The 16187-nt window shown below is 42.4% G+C and overlaps 1 protein-coding gene and 1 pseudogene across 1 annotated transcript; one reads left to right on the top strand and one right to left on the bottom strand.

Moving 5' to 3' along the window:
• Positions 1-4868: 4868 nt before the first annotated feature.
• Positions 4869-5867, top strand: LOC113933271 (annotated as a pseudogene).
• A 5287-nt stretch (positions 5868-11154) lies between these two features.
• On the bottom strand, positions 11155-11560 carry LOC113933025 (60S ribosomal protein L36a-like). The gene has a single exon (XM_035722436.1). It carries the CDS (start codon positions 11537-11539, stop codon positions 11219-11221), a length of 321 nt encoding a protein of 106 aa, XP_035578329.1. The 5' UTR covers positions 11540-11560; the 3' UTR covers positions 11155-11218.
• Positions 11561-16187: the final 4627 nt, after the last annotated feature.

Below are 16187 nucleotides of genomic sequence, written 5' to 3'. Positions count from 1 at the left end.
GCTCCTCTCCTCTCTCAAGAGGGAGGGAGTAGGGCCAAAAGTTCCAACCCTCTAGTAACATTGTTGGGTCCCCTGGCAACCAACCCCATCCTTGGATTACCTAGAGATAGTCCAAAACTTAGCTAATTAACATAACAAAAGACATGTTTATTGCTTAGGAAATTCCAAGAGTTTTAAGAGGTCTGTGCCAAGAATAAGACAAAAACTAGGTATGTATTTCTTATTATAAATCACAATATCACAAGTCCTATGTCCACCACAGCCATATACAAGGCAATGAACCAGGGTTAAAAAAGGTCCAACAAAAATGGCTCTGTCCAGCAGTAGGAGCTCTGTCCAGCAGCAGCTGAGTCTAGCAATAGTAGTGGTGTCCTGAAGCAATGGCCCCACATCCTGGGCTGACTGCTGCCCAGCCACCCTTGGTTTCTGCCCATTTTCCAACCTGAATTATTCAGCTTTCCCTGTCCATTCTGTGAGCTGATATCCTTCCATTATCCTCCCCCAAAATTCATTTTCAGCCTAAGCTATTCAGCCTTGGTTTCTTTTTCTTGAAACCAAGCACACAAACTGTCACAGAAGGCTTTACACAAAGATAATTCAGAAACTGTTTGCAATCCCCAAAATTGTGGTTTTCCAACTTTAAAAAATTTAACAATCTCCAATAGGCATCCCATTACAAATGAATTAAATGTGAGAACAAATGAACTCCAGCTTTCAGCTCCCCAGAGTAGGGGACCAGGTGTTTAGAACCCCAAATGGTAAACCTAAGCTCCTTATTTTTTTATACTGTTTGACCTGCACATCTTGCCAGCATTAAATGATTCATGGGACCAATCACCAGCAGAAAACAGTAGGGTATTTAGAGGTATTGTGTTTTACTTTGGGGGCTGTGGAGTAGATGAATGATGGCACTATTCCAGCTCCTCAGTCATTTCTTGATTACAAGAAATTCTTAGATGAAAACTGATATTTTAAAAATTGTGATACAAATTGATATAATGCCTTTCGATCATGCTTGTATGCTCAGAGGGCTGTTAGGATGTAAAACAGAACCATAAAGCTTATGCATCTTGTTTAGAACTTCCCCTACCTCCCCACCACCTCCGATACAAAACAGAAGATAAAATACAACATATCTTCCAAAGAGCATGGGATCCCAACCATCATTACCTATTGCTGTGCAATCTTTGCAGGTAAATGGCTTTGATGCTCATTAACAAACTTGGAACAAAAGGAAATCTTCAACAGGCGTTTTCTGCTCCCTCCTCCTGGAATATTCATGAAATGGCCTTTTCTGGCATCCTTAGCATACCTCCTACTGTAATATCTTCAATTCTTGGCAATGTTTTAAAATACAGATTTTATCATTATTCAGAGAGGTGAGGCCGACAGATCAGGAGATTACAGCCATTTACAAAAATAGTTTGTCGGTTGGAACAAGATGGCAGAGGAGTAGGAGACCTGGATTTCGTCTGGTCTCAGGAATTCAGCTGGATAGGGATCAAACCATTCTGAATACCTACAAACTCAACAGGAGATCGAAGAAAAGAATAGCAACAACTCTCTGAACAGAAAAGCGACCACATTCTGGAAGGTAGGATGTGCGGAGAAGTGAATCCAAGGTGATGTTTGGGAGGATAGACGGCGGGGGAAGGGGCCTCCCTCGGCCGCTTCTGGCAAGTGATAGAGCAGCAGAGCACAAAATTGGAACTTTTAGGGGCGCCTAAGTGGCTCAGTCTTAAGATCTGCCTTTGGCTCAGGTCGTGATCCTAGGTTCCTGGGATCCAGCCCTGTGTCGGGCTCCCTGCTCCAAGGGAAGCCTGCTTCTCCCTCTCCGGCTCCCCCTGCTTGTGTTCCCTCTCTTGCTGTGTCTCTCTCTGTCAAATAAATAAATAAAATCTTAAAAAAAATCGGAACTTTTAGAAGTCAGCTCAGCTGAGGGACATCGCTCCAGTGGCTAAGCGGGGGGCGGAACCCTCGCAGGACAGTGTGGTCTCCGGAACCTCGGGGTCACAGAAAGACCGGGGCTGCCTGAGTGCAGCAGAGCTCCCAGGTATTGGAGCAGGGAAGCCGGCTACAGAGACGGAGCCGAGGCACAGGCTCTCAGCTTGGGGTTGCCATAAACCGTGATCCACAGCAGAGTCAGGCCACTGCTCCTCCAGCGGGGACCCAACAAGCAGCAGATCCAGGGAGACTCCCCTTCCTCCCCCGGGAGGAGCTGCGCGGGAGCGCACCGCAGGGATCTGCTGGGTTTGGAGACTCCACACGGGGTCGTGTGCCAGAGATAGAAATGCTCGGTCACAGGCCGGGTGAGCACGGAGTGTGGCCAGAGACCGGGGAGACAGGAGTGATTGAGTGCTTTTCTCTGGGGGCGCACTGAGGAGTGGGGCCCCGAGTTCTCGGCTCCTCCAGGGCAGAGATTGGGAGGCCACCATTCTCACTCTCGTCCTCCAAAGCTGTACCAAAAGCTTGCAAGGAACAAAAGCTCCCGAGAGCAAACCTGAGCAGATTACTTAGCCTGGACCAGGCAAGGGTGGGGCAATTCCACCTCTGGCAAAGACATTTGGGAACCACGGCAACAGGCCCCTCCCCCAGAAGATCAGCAAGAACAGCCAGCCAAGACCAAGTTTACGGATCAATGAGAATGGCAGAACTCCAGCACTAGAACTAGAACTCCAGCACTGCACATAGAATTCATGGCTTTTTTACCATGATTCTTTAGTCTTTCAAAGTTAATTTTTTTTAACTGTCTTATTCCTTTTTTTTGAATTTTTCTTTTTCCCTTTTTCAACCAACATCTTATCAATCCCTTTTTTAAAAAAAATTTTTATTTTTCATTTTTAGAGTCATATTCTATCCCTTCATAGTAGTTACCCTTATTTTTGGCATATATAAATAAGTTGTTCTCTCTTTAAAATTTTGAGATACAGTTTCTTCTAACAGATCAAAATATACCCTAAATCTCTAGTGAATGGCTTTGTTCTAGTCTCCTGCTTGATCACATTCTCTCCCCTTTTTTTTCTTTTTTTTTAAATCCTCTTCCTTCTTTTTTCAAACAACTCCTTATCAATTCCTTTTATAAAATATTTTATAATTTTCATCTTTACAGTCATATTCCAACCCTTCATTGTAACCACCCTTATTTTTGTACATATGTAAGTTTTTCTTTCTTTAAAATTTTGGGAGGCACTTTCTTCTAACAGGCCAAAATACACCCAAAATCTAGTGTGTGGCACTGATCTATGCACCAGCCTGATCATATTTGATCATATTCTGTTTTTTCGTTTTGTTCTGGTTTTGTTTGTTTTTATCTTTTTCTTTTTCTTTTTCTTCTTTTTTCTTTCTTTCCCTTTCTTTTATCCTGGTTTCAGGTCTTTTCTGATTTGTATAGAGTATATTTGCTGGGGACATTGTTACCCTGTTAGCATTTTGTTCTCTCATTCATCTATTCTCTGGACAAAATGACATGATGGAAAAAAATCACCTCAACAAAAAGAACAAGAGGTAGTACTGACTGCCAGGGACCTACTCAATACGGACATTAGTATGATGTCGGACCTAGAGTTCAGAATCATGATTTTAAAGATACTAGCTGGGCTTGAATAAAGCATGGAAGTTATTAGAGAAACCCTTTCTGGAGAAATAAAAGAACTAAAATCTAACCAAGTCGAAATCAAAAAGGCTATTAATGAGATGCAATAAAAAATGGGGGCTCTAACTGCTAGAATAAATGAGGCAGAAGAGAGAATCAGTGATACAGACCAAATGATGGAAAATAAAGAAGCTGAGAAAAAGAGAGATAAACAACTACAGGATCACAAGGGCAGAATTCAAGAGATAAGTGATACCATAAGATGAAACAATATTAGAATAATTGGGATCCCAGAAGAAGAAGAAAGAGAGAGAGGGGCAGAAGGTATATTGGAGCAAATTATAGCACAGAACTTCCCTAATGTGGGGAAGGAAACAGGCATCAAAATCCAGGAGGCACAGAGAACCCCTCTCAAAATCAATAAAAATAGGTCAATACCCCGACATCTAATAGTAAAACTTACGAGTCTCAGAGACAAAGAGAAAGTCCTGAAAGCAGCTCGGGAGAAGAGATATGTAACCTACAATGGTAGAAACATTAGATTGGCAACAGATCTATCCACAGAGACCTGGCAGGCCAGAAAGGACTGGAATGATATATTCAGAGCACTAAACGAAAAAAATATGCAGCCATGAATACTATATCCAGCTAGGCTGTCATTGAAAATAGAAGGAGAGATCAAAAGCTCCCAGGACAAACAAAAACTAAAGGAATTTGCAAACACAAAACCAGCCCTCCAAGAAATATTGAAACGGGTCCTCTAAGCAAAGAGAGAACCTAAAAGCAGCATAGACCAGAAAGGAACACAGACAATATACAGTAACAGTCACCTTACAGGCAATACAGTGGCACTGAATTCCTATCTTTCAATAGTTACCCTGAATGTAAATGGGCTAAATGCCCCAATCAAAAGACACAGGCTATCAGATTGGATAAAAAAACAAGACCCATCGATATGCTCTCTGCAAGAGACTCATTTTAGACCCAAAGACACCCCCAGATTGAAAGTGAGGGGGTGGAAAACAATTTACCATGCTAATGGACACCAAAAGAAAGCTGGGGTGGCAATCCTTATATCAGATAAATTAGATTTTAAATCAAAGACTGTAATAAGAGATGAGGAAGGACACTATATCCTACTTAAAGGGATTATCCAACAAGAAGTTCTAACAAGAGTGTCGGAAGCGCTGCCGCCAAGTCCCGATCCAACCTCGCGTGCCACTGACGCCCGCCCGCCCGACGTGCGCTCCCGATTCCTTTTGGTTCTAAGTCCAAAATGGCAACTCTCAAAGATCAGCTGATTCAGAATCTTCTTAAGGAAAAACATACCCCCCAGAATAAGATTACAGTTGTTGGGGTTGGTGCTGTTGGCATGGCTTGTGCCATCAGTATCTTAATGAAGGACTTGGCAGATGAACTTGCTTTTGTTGATGTCATGGAAGACAAACTGAAGGGAGAGATGATGGATCTCCAGCATGGCAGCCTTTTCCTTAGAACACCAAAAATTGTCTCTGGCAAAGATTATAATGTGACTGCCAACTCCAAGCTGGTTATTATCACAGCTGGGGCACGTTAGCAAGAGGGAGAAAGCCGTCTTAATTTGATCCAGCGTAACATGAACATCTTTAAGTTCATCATTCCTAATATCATAAAATATAGCCCAAACTGCAAGTTGCTTGTCGTTTCCAATCCAGTGGATATCTTGACCTATGTGGCTTAGAAGATAAGTGGGTTTCCCAAAAACCGTGTTATTGGAAGTGGTTGCAATCTGGATTCAGCCCAGTTCCATTACCTAATGGGGGAAAGACTGGGAGTTCACCCAGTAAGCTGTCGCGGGTGGGTCCTTGGGGAGCATGGAGACTCCAGTGTGGCTGTATGGAGTGGAGTGAACGTTGCTGGTGTCTCTCTGAAGAATCTGCACCCTGACTTAGGCACTGATGCAGATAAGGAACAGTGGAAAGAGGTTCACAAACAGGAGGTTGACAGTGCCTGTGGGGTGATCAAACTGAAATGCTAAACTCCGTGGGCCATTGGACTGTCTGTGGCAGATCTGGCCAAAAGTATAATGAAGAATCTTAGGCAGGTGCATCCAATTTCCACCATGATTAAGGGTCTGTATGGAATTAAAGATGATGTTTTCCTTAGTGTCCCTTGCATCTTGGGACAGAATGGAATTTCAGATGTTGTGAAGGTGACTCTGACTCCTGAGGAAGAGGCCCGTTTGAAGAAGAGTGCGGATACACTTTGGGGGATCCAAAAGGAGCTGCAGTTTTAAAGTTTTCTAATGTACCACTTCACTGTCTAGACTACAGTAGGATTTTAGTTGCAGGTTGTGTATATTGTCCTTATTATTTGATCTGTTACTCAAGTAATATTAAAATGGCCTAACAAAAAACATCAGTTTCCTAAAGTTCCAAATAGGAATGGTTCACCAAACCCTGCAGCTGTATCCTGATACTGGATGATACCTGTCTTTGTAGCCCTAAATTGGTTAATGTAAGTTAGCCCCACCGTCTCAGAGGTTCCACTGCAAGAGCTGCTGTTGCTCTGCACACCAGATGTGTGTTTACTGTGTGTTCTGTCACTTTGGGTTTCTTCCCCCAACACTAGACATGCCTAGTCCATCTTTTCCAGTCAGTCACGTCCTGGGATCCAATGTATAAATTCAATATTGCATGTATTGTGCATAACTGTCCTAAAGGATCTTACTTTGTGTACCATGTATGTCAGAATATAGTGTACATGGCAATATAATGTAAAAAGACAATGCAATCAACTAATTGTCATACCAACTAAAATACCAAATAAGTTTTGAATGGTGAAAAAAAAAATCTAACAGTTGTAAATATCTATGCCCCTAACATGGGAGCAGCCAATTATATAAGGCAATTAATAACAAAAGCAAAGAAACACATTGACAACAATACGATAATAGTGGGGGACTTTAACACTCCCCTCACTGAAATGGACAGATCATCTAAGCAAAAGATCAACAAGGAAATAAAGACTTTAAATGACACACTGGACCAAATGGACTTCACAGACATATTCAGAACATTCCATCCCAAAGCAACGGAATACACATTCTTCTCTAGTGCCCATGGAACATTCTCCAGAATAGATCACATCCTAGGTCACAAATCAGGTCTCAACCAGTACCAAAAGATTGGGATTATTCCCTGCATATTTTCGGACCACAGTGCTTTGAAACTAGAACTCAATCACAAGAGGAAAGTCGGAAAGAACTCAAATACATGGAGGCTAAAGAGCATCCTACTAAAGAATGAATGGGTCAACCAAGAAATCAAAGAAGAATTTAAATAATTCATGGAAACAAATGAAAATGAAAACACAACTGTTCAAAATCTTTGGGATGCAGCAAAGGCAGTCCTAAGAGGAAAGTATATAGCAATACAAGGCTTTCTCAAGAAACAAGAAAGGTCTCAAATACACAACCTAACCCTACACCTAAAGGAGCTGGAGAAAGAACAGTAAATAAAGCCTAAACCCAGCAGGAGAAGAGAAATAATAAAGATCAGAACAGAAATCAATGAAATAGAAACCAAAAGAACAGTAGAACAGATCAACGAAACTAGGAGCTGGTTCTTTGACAGAATTAACAAGATTGATAAACCCCTGGCCAGGCTTATCAAAAAGAAAAGAGAAATGACCCAAATAAATAAAATTGTGAATGAAAGAGGAGAGATCACAACCAACACCAAAGAAATACAAACAATTATAAGAACATATTATGAGCAACTCTATGCCAGCAAATTAGATAACCTGGAAGAAATGGATGCATTCCTAGAGATGTATCAACTACCAAAACTGAACCAGGAAGCAATAGAAAACCTGAACAGACCTATAACCACTAAGGAAATTGAAGCAGTCATCAAAAATCCCCCAACAAACAAAAGCCCAGGGCCAGATGGCTTCCCAGGGAAATTCTACAAAACATTTAAAGAAGAATTAATACCTATTCTTCTGAAACTGTTCCAAAAAATAGAAATGGAAGGAAAACTTCCAAACTCGTTTTATGAGGCCACCAATACCTTGATCCCCAAACCAGACAAAGACCCCATCAAAGAGAATTACAGACCAATATCCTTGATGAACATGGATGCAAAAATTCTCACCAAAATACTAGCCAATAGGATCCAACAGTACATTGAAAGGATTATTCACCACGACCAAGTGGGATTTATCCCTGGGCTGCAAGGTTGGTTCAACATCCACAAATCAATCAACGTGATACAATACATTAACAAAAGAAAGAACAAGAATTATATGATCCTCTCAGTAGATGCAGAAAAAGCATTTGACAAAGTACAGCATCCTTTCTTGATCAAAACTCTTCAGAGTATACGGATAGAGGGTACATACCTCAATATCATAAACCCCATCTATGAAAAACCCACAGTGAATATCATTTTCAATGGGGAAAAACTGAGAGCTTTCCCCCTAAGGTCAGGAATGCAGCAGGGATGTCCACTATCACCACTGCTATTCAACATAGTATTAGAAGTCCTAGCCACAGCAATCACACAACAAAAAGAAATCAAAGGCATCCAAATCGGCAAAGAGGAAGTCAAACTCTCACTCTTTGCAGATGATATGATATTTTATGTGGAAAACCCAAAAGACTCCACCCCAAAACTGCTAGAACTCATACAGGAATTCAGTCAAGTGGCAGGATATAAAATCAATGCACAGAAATCAGTGGCATTCTTATACACCATCAACAAGACAGAAGAAAGAGATATTAAGGAGGCAATCCCATTTACAATTGCACCCCAAACCATAAGATACCTAGGAATAAATCTAACCAAAGAGGCAAAGGATCTGTACTCAGAAAACTATAAAATACTCATGAAAGAAATTGAAGAAGACACAAAGAAATGGAAAAATGTTCCATGCTCATGGATTAGAAGAAAAAATATTGTGAAGATATCAATGCTACCTAGAGCAAACTACACATTCAATGCAATCCCCATCAAAATACCATCCACTTTTTTCAAAGAAATGGAACAAATAATTCTAAAATTTGTGTGGAACCAGAAAAGACCCCAAATACCCAGAGGAACATTGAAAAAGAAAAGCAAAGCTGGCGGCATCACAATTCCAGACTTCAAGCTCTATTACAAAGCTGTCATCATCAAGACAGTATGGTACTGGCACAAAAACAGACACATAGATCAATGGAACAGAATAGAGAGCCCAGAAATGGACCCTCAACTCTATGGTCAACTCATCTTTGACAAAGCAGGAAAGAATGTCCAATGGAAAAAAGACAGTCTCTTCAACAAATGGTGTGGGGTAAATTGGACGGCCACATGCAGAAGAATGAAACTGGACCATTTCCTTACACCACACACAAAAATAGACTCCAAATGGTTGAAAGACCTAAACGTGAGACAGGAGTCCATCAAAATCCCAAAGGAGAACACAGGCAGCAATCTCTTCGACCTCAGCTGCAGCAACTTCTTCCTAGAAACATCGCCAAAGGCAAAAGAAGCAAGGGCAAAAATAAACTATTCGGACTTCACCAAGATAAAAAGCTTTTGCACAGCAAAAGAAACAGTCCACAAAACCAAAAGACAACCGACAGAATGGGAGAAGATATTTGCAAATGACATATCAGATAAAGGGCTAGTATCCCAAATCTATAAAGAACTTATCAAACTCAACACCCAAAGAACAAATGATCCAATCAAGAAATGGGCAGAAGACATGAACAGACATTTTTCCAAAGAAGACATCCAAAAGGCCAACAGACACAAAAAAGTGCTCAACATTGCTCGGCATCAGGGAAATCCAAATCAAAACTTCAGTGAGATACCACCTCACACCCGTCAGAATGGCTAAAATTAACAAGTCAGGAAACGACAGATGTTGGCAGGGATGCGGAGAAAGGTGAACCCTCCTACGCTGGTGGTGGGAATGCAAGCTGGTGCAACCACTCTGGAAAACAGTATGGAGGTTCCTCAAAAAGTTGAAAATAGAGCTGCCATATGATCCAGCAATTGCACTACTGGGTATTTACCCCAAAGATACAAATGTAGGGATCTGAAGGGGTACGTGCACCCCGATGTTTATAGCAGCAATGTCCACAATAGCCAAACTGTGGAAAGAGCCAAGATGTCCATCGACAGATGAATGGATAAAGAAGATGTGGTATATATATATATATATATATATATATATATATATATATATATATACACAATGGAATATTATGCAGCCATCAAAAGGAATGAGATCTTGCCATTTGCAACGATGTGGATAGAACTGGAGGGTGTTATGCTGAGTGAAATAAGTCAATCAGAGAAAGACATGTATCATATGACCTCACTGATATGAGGAATTCTTAATCTCAGGAAACAAACGGAGGGTTGCTGGAGTGGGGGTGGGGTGGGAGGGATGGGGTGGCTGGGTGATAGACATTGTGGAGGGTATGTGTTATGGTGAGCACTGTGAATTGTGCAAGACTGTTGAATCCCAGATCTGTACCTCTGAAACAAATAATGCAATATATATTAAGAAAAAACAAAAAGAATAAGAAGATAGCAGGAGGGGAAGAATGAAGGGGGGAAATTGGAGAGGGAGATGAACCATGAGAGACGATGGACTCTGAAAAACAAACTGAGGGTTCTAGAGGGGAGGAGGGTGGGGGGACGGGTTAGCCTGGTGTTGGGGATTAAAGAGGGCACGTTCTGCGTGGAGCACTGGGTGTTATGCACAAACAACGAATCATGGAACACTACATCAATAACTAATGATGTAATGTATGGTGATTAACATAACAATAAAAAAGTTTAAAGGGGAAAAAATAGTTTGTCACTCACAGTTCCCAAGAGGAGGGAGTATTCTACATCGTGCAGGGCCCTGAAGGGAGGCACCAGGGTCAGTCAGGAGAAAGAAGAACAAGGGGAAAGTGTGGACAAGAACCTTTATTGTGGCTTCGACACAAAAAGCAAAGCAGGACAGTTTAAGCGGGTTTGGGATTGGCTAGTCTGAATAATTTCAGCAGGCTCTGGAGATGGGGGCTTTCTCTAGTTGTCTGGTACCTGGTCCTGGGATGATTACAGCAGAGGAATATTGCCTCCTAGAATGTAGGAGCCAGATAGAAGAGGTGGCATGGAGAATGGGCCCTGGATTGTTTCATTTTTATATGAAAGGCATGGTCCTGGGAGAGTCCTTTGATGTCTCCTAGAATTGGCTAGCCCTGGAAGGGGCAATCGCCCCCAGGCAGTGAGGCTCCAGATGCCAGAGCATCCAGAATGCAGAAAATGAGAAAATACTGCTAACGCAGGAAATGACCCTGCAAATTCCTGATGAGCCTTCTGAATCATCTAACAGGAGACAAATCTTATACATGATCACTTTGGTGATAAGTCCTGTGACTTTTAGAATTCCTTGAGGTGCAAATGATGAAAAAAAAAATCATTCTGGCTCCAACAGTAAAAGGGATGTGTTGGTTCATGTGTCTCAAAATCCAAGGGTATGACTGGCTTCTGGAAATGTTTAATCCAAATTATCAGGCCCAGTTTTTTTTGTTGTTGTTTTTTTTTTTTTAACATAACCTCATGATTTTATTGTCTTCGTAATATTAACAAAATATGAAGCTTAGAACTGGATCACTTGGCCCTTTCTCTTCTTATCTCCTCCCAGTTCAAAATGCTTGCATCTCTTAATAGCCAGCATTCTCTTAGATCTGCAATTGGGCTCAACACATTCAAGCCTCAGCACAATCTTCTTTGTAGTTTTAGCCTTTTTCCGGAAAATCGGCTTAGTCTGCCCGCCATAGCCACTCTGCTTCCTGTCATAACGCCGCTTTCCCTGGGCATAAGGAGAATCTTTGCCCTTCTTGTACTGTGTCACTTTGTGGGGCTGGTGCTTGCCACACTTCTTGCAGAAAGTCCGGCGGGTTTTAGGAACGTTCACCATGTTTGCGAGAGCGCTATCGGCACGGAAAGCTATCAGGCCCAGTTTTTCTGCATCTCTTGACATTGTGCTTTTTCAGGCCATTCTCACTGGGCCTCCCTCACTATACAGATCAACCAAAGTGTATCAAGCTCACATCTCCTCTTCCTACCACTGAATTCAGGGGAAGAATTTCCCAGAAATTCCAGCAAATGTTATTCTCATTGGCTGTGACTGGACTACATTACCATGACTGAACAAATCACTGTGGCTGAGAGATGGCAATTGGCCTGCTGGCTTAAGCCAATCAGAGTACAGACCCAGAGCCAGGTTGGATCTGTTCAAATGAAACCACGTGGTTGGGGAAGGATGAGGGGTGCTTTCCTAAAGGAAATGTGGACAGCTGTTTCCAACAGGAAAGGTAATTGATGATGAATCTCAACACAGGATATCTACCAAAAGTATGCTGCTTTGTATTAAAATGTTCAATATTAATTTTATACACATCCAGTACTTGGTTTAAAAAAAAAAATGGACAGGGTGTGGGAGTTGGCTAGCTTAGTTTGGCTGGCTTAGTCCCTAGAGCATGCAACTCTTGATTTCCTGGTCATGAGGTGGAGTCCCACATCGGGTGTAGAGATTACTTAAAAATAAAATCTTTTTTAAAAGGGGGGCTCAGAACCCACTGCCCTGGTAGCCCTACCTTCATCCCTTGCTACTAATATGACTCAGTTATTAAATTATCATTTGTTACAGTCTGTCTGTTTAGATCCAACAATAGCTTTTCAGCATTTGAAATATAATATATACCATCTATTAGTGAGGATTCAAAATATAAAAATTCATTTTGATTTTTTATCATTTTAAATAAAAGCAGAAAGAAATTACCAATAAGAAACATCATACCTTAACCATACTTGTCCTTGGCACTCACTTTCCTCTTAACACTGACAACATTGGTTGGTTCTCTTGCTGTATTTTAACAGGAGACGGGATCTGTGGGGCAAAATGATGAAGAAAAAGTCAAACCTCCTGCCCTACCTCAACCAAAAGAGATCCCCCGCCTCAAAACCAGAAGACACAGCAAGGAGCATTTCTGGAGAGAAATTATTCAGCTACATAGTATAGTGCTTCCCCATCTCCTTCTCTGTCCAGGCCTCCCTAGCCTCGTCAAGAAAGAAGTCTGGCCCCTTATCAAAGCTGGTGATCCTCTAGAGTAGAGGCCAGAAGAAGTAGTATACTAACGTAAGAAAAAATACATGATTTATTTTACTTATACAGTTATTAAATTAATATAAAAAGTAAAGTTTAACACATGCTTTGACATTGAACAGTCCTGGTATATACAGTGGCTCTCAAACTTTAACATGTCAGAATCCCCCAGAGGACTTGCTGAAAACAGATTGCTGAGTCCCACCCCCAGAGGCGCTGATCCAGGAGGTTTGGGCTGGGGCCTGAGAATCAGAATTGCTAACAAGTTCTCAGAAGCCACTGATGAAGATGTTTAGGGGAACACACCTCAAGAACCACTGGTACACGTTATGTGTTTTATTTTACTAGTGGCTGCTTCTGTTAAAAAACGAGGTTCTAAAATGCCATCCCAGCTTCTAGAATTCAAAATCTGGCCTTTTGGATGGTTAAAAAAAGGCTTAACTATAAAGTAAAGCTCATGCCACTTGGTTTTGAGACAGCAGGAGAGGAGACGTGAGAAATCACTACTTCCCTTTACTCCTAGATGCCCGAAACAGGCAAGATCTGCTTTTAAGGAACAGCAGCAAAAGTAAGAGTGCAGACATAAATATTGTCTCCTGAAAGCCCAGGAAATAGGTCAAGGGAAGAGGGCATCTTTCTATTGTTTCCATTACAATCAATAAAAGTTAACATGGCTGGCTTTGAACCCGGGGCCTTGAGAGCTCAGATTTACAATTATACCAATGGGAAGGAAAATGAACTTGGTAAAATGTTAAGACTTTCTTCTTTTTCGGGCCATGAAACTTCTAGGACTGACCTGGCTCATTACAGTGTCCAATAGGTCCCTGTATACCATCAGTTTGAAAAGAACTCTTGTTGGAAAAGTCCACAATTCATTTCTGCAATGAACTTCCCCTCTTGCTGGACTTGTGTTGCATGAAAAGTAATCCTCTTCCACTGAGCTTCACAGTGTTTCCAATTCAGAAAGTCTCCAAGGAAAAGAAGAAGAAATTTTACCAGCCAGGGGGGGGAAAAGCAATATGTTTTTGCACACACATATGGTTTCTATAACAGTTTTATAAAAATTGACTTTGACCTAGCTCTCTGAGAGAGACAGCCTGATTGAGGATGACAGGCCCAGAAAACCCACCCCGTCCCCAGGCAGGGGAATGCCTGGGCTTGATTTGTGGCCCCGAATGGAGGCCTGTGCTGTGTGAGGTGATTTTTACACACTTCTGCTTTGCTGACTGACCTCTCCTAAGCTGCTTTCCCCACACACCAACCAGCTTCATATGTTTCCGAACGGAGTTGGTGATCTGGAATCCATAAATAATGAGCATCTCAGGAAAAATCATCTCCCTAAAATAGAAGCTAGGAAACTTGTGCCCACAAAACAGAGCTGTCAAAGGGGCCTGTGGTACCTCCCTCTAAAACAACATGGCGGCCATCGGGACCTCCACAGCCACCAGGCCATACATCAGAACCTAACATACGACTCTCACTAGAACCAATTCAGAAGAGTTGAGTATACTCTTTCTGCCTCTCATCTCCCTAAACCTACCAAGTCCAGGGTAGAGACCTGGGCTGTGGGAGGAAAGCCTCCACATACTTGAGGGAAGGTGGGTCAAAACACTGAGTTGGTTTGTCCAAGCTCCCCCTTTGGGGGCTCTGCCTCACTGCAACATGACAGCACTAGATCTCTGCACCTCTGGCCTCCAGGAGGCCCTTGAAGGAGTCCAGAACATACCCAAAATGAATGAAAAGAATGTTTGCAGGAGGTAAGTTTTCTAATTCAGAAACCTTCTCCCATTTCCCACCCTGCTTTCTGCACACCACCTACTCCACCACCTTCCAACCCCTGAGGACAGCAAGCCGTGGGGCTTCACTTACCTTTCCCCCCTTACCTGAAATGCTCTTTCCTCTAACTGGGAGCATGACAGCCTCATTCTCCTCATGCAGGTCACTCACCTTCCAGAGAGGCTGCCCCTCCACACCTTTCTACCCCATCACCCTGTTCTAGTTCCTTCACAGCACATAACCCTACCCAAAAGTATGCATTTGGTGGTTTCCTTACCTACGTATACATAAACATACCTACATTCCCCTCTAGAAAAAGTTCCATAAAGCGAGGGACCTTATCGCCCTTGTTTCCCACTGGACCCCAGTGACTGCTGGCATTGCAGGTGTTTGGTAAATATTTGCTGAATAAGTGAATGAACCCTGAAGTGATTTCCAACTTGTGGACACTGTTCCAGTTTCTCTCAAAAAAGTAGAAAATTTGGCAACATTAGGCCTATATTCTCATGGGGCCACTACTGCATGGGGCTCGGTAGCAGCTCCCCCATTTATGAGGTAGTTAATGTAGTTTAGTTTAATTAGAGATCATTAGCCTAATGCAATGCCTGGCACAAACTAGGTACTGTAATAAGTGAGCATGTTGGGTGTTGACCGTGCTTCTCTGCTCATTAGCACTTTTTCTAAACAAAAACAAAAGAAGCGAAAAGACTCTAGCAAATCTAGCTGTCTCATGACGGCTCTAGGAAGGCTTTGGCTGAGTAAAATCTAAGATAAAAACAGCCTCCCTAACCAAAGGACTCCTTCAAATACATTTCTTCTGGCCCCAGCCTGTGGATAGAAGTGGAGGGGATTAAAGTGGATAGAAGTGGAAAGAAAGGAGAAAGTGCCCCTTTGTAAGTGTAAGTACATGCATGGGGTGAAGCCTCTCACACCTTCTCCCTGAGGCATCTCAGCAGGACATGTTTGGAAGCTAAAGCCAAAATTCTGTTCAATGGAGGCAAAGTCACAATGCATAGGATACCACTGATTTACCTACCACAGCATGGGGTTAAAGCATTGAACAAATTCCTGCAGGAGTTTCCAGTGCATAAGTTCTCAGTGGGCTGCAGTTTGGGGGAGTCCCGACCCACCCCACTCAACCTCCCTCATAGCCTGAGCAAAGGTGAGCTCCCTTTGCCCTGCTCTTCTGTCCCTGGGGACGTGAGTGCTTTGCTGCTCGGCCTGTCTACTCATCTTTGACTCCGGGCTGAAATCTTCCTCTCAGGCAGCAGCCCATCTTGCTGGCTTGGACAGAACCCCCATTTCTGGACACCCCTGGATTGGGCCTTTTTCCAGCTTCCCCGTGGTGCTCTCGTTCTATCTCTGAGCCTACGTTTTCTCTTTAGTAATAAACCCGGAATACTTTCTTACTCTTCCTTCCTCTTAGCCCTTCGTTCCTTCTCTCTATTCTGCCTTCACCTGCCACTATGCTCACAGGAATATTCCACTCATTGCTAGAAGGAGACAGACTTTTTTCAGACTATGTACATTAATAGGGTCTCAAATGTCTCCCCCCAGACCTGACTAAAGAGCCAGACCCATGATTTCTATGGAGATTCTTTTGGTGCCTTTCTTTCATCTAATTCATCTATAGGGGAGGAGAGGCTAAAATAAGGTGGAAAACCCCTCATCGGACTTCTGTTAT

The sequence above is a fragment of the Zalophus californianus genome, chromosome 10 (assembly GCF_009762305.2).
Source record: "Zalophus californianus isolate mZalCal1 chromosome 10, mZalCal1.pri.v2, whole genome shotgun sequence".
NCBI lineage: Eukaryota > Metazoa > Chordata > Mammalia > Carnivora > Otariidae > Zalophus > Zalophus californianus.
Note: the sequence above shows the minus strand (reverse complement) of the source record. Positions and strands in the feature narration are given on the sequence as shown.

Excerpts from the sequence above, each read along its gene's own strand:
- LOC113933025 (XM_035722436.1), bottom strand. The coding sequence starts at position 11,539 with ATGGTGAACGTTCCTAAAACCCGCCGGACTTTCTGCAAGAAGTGTGGC.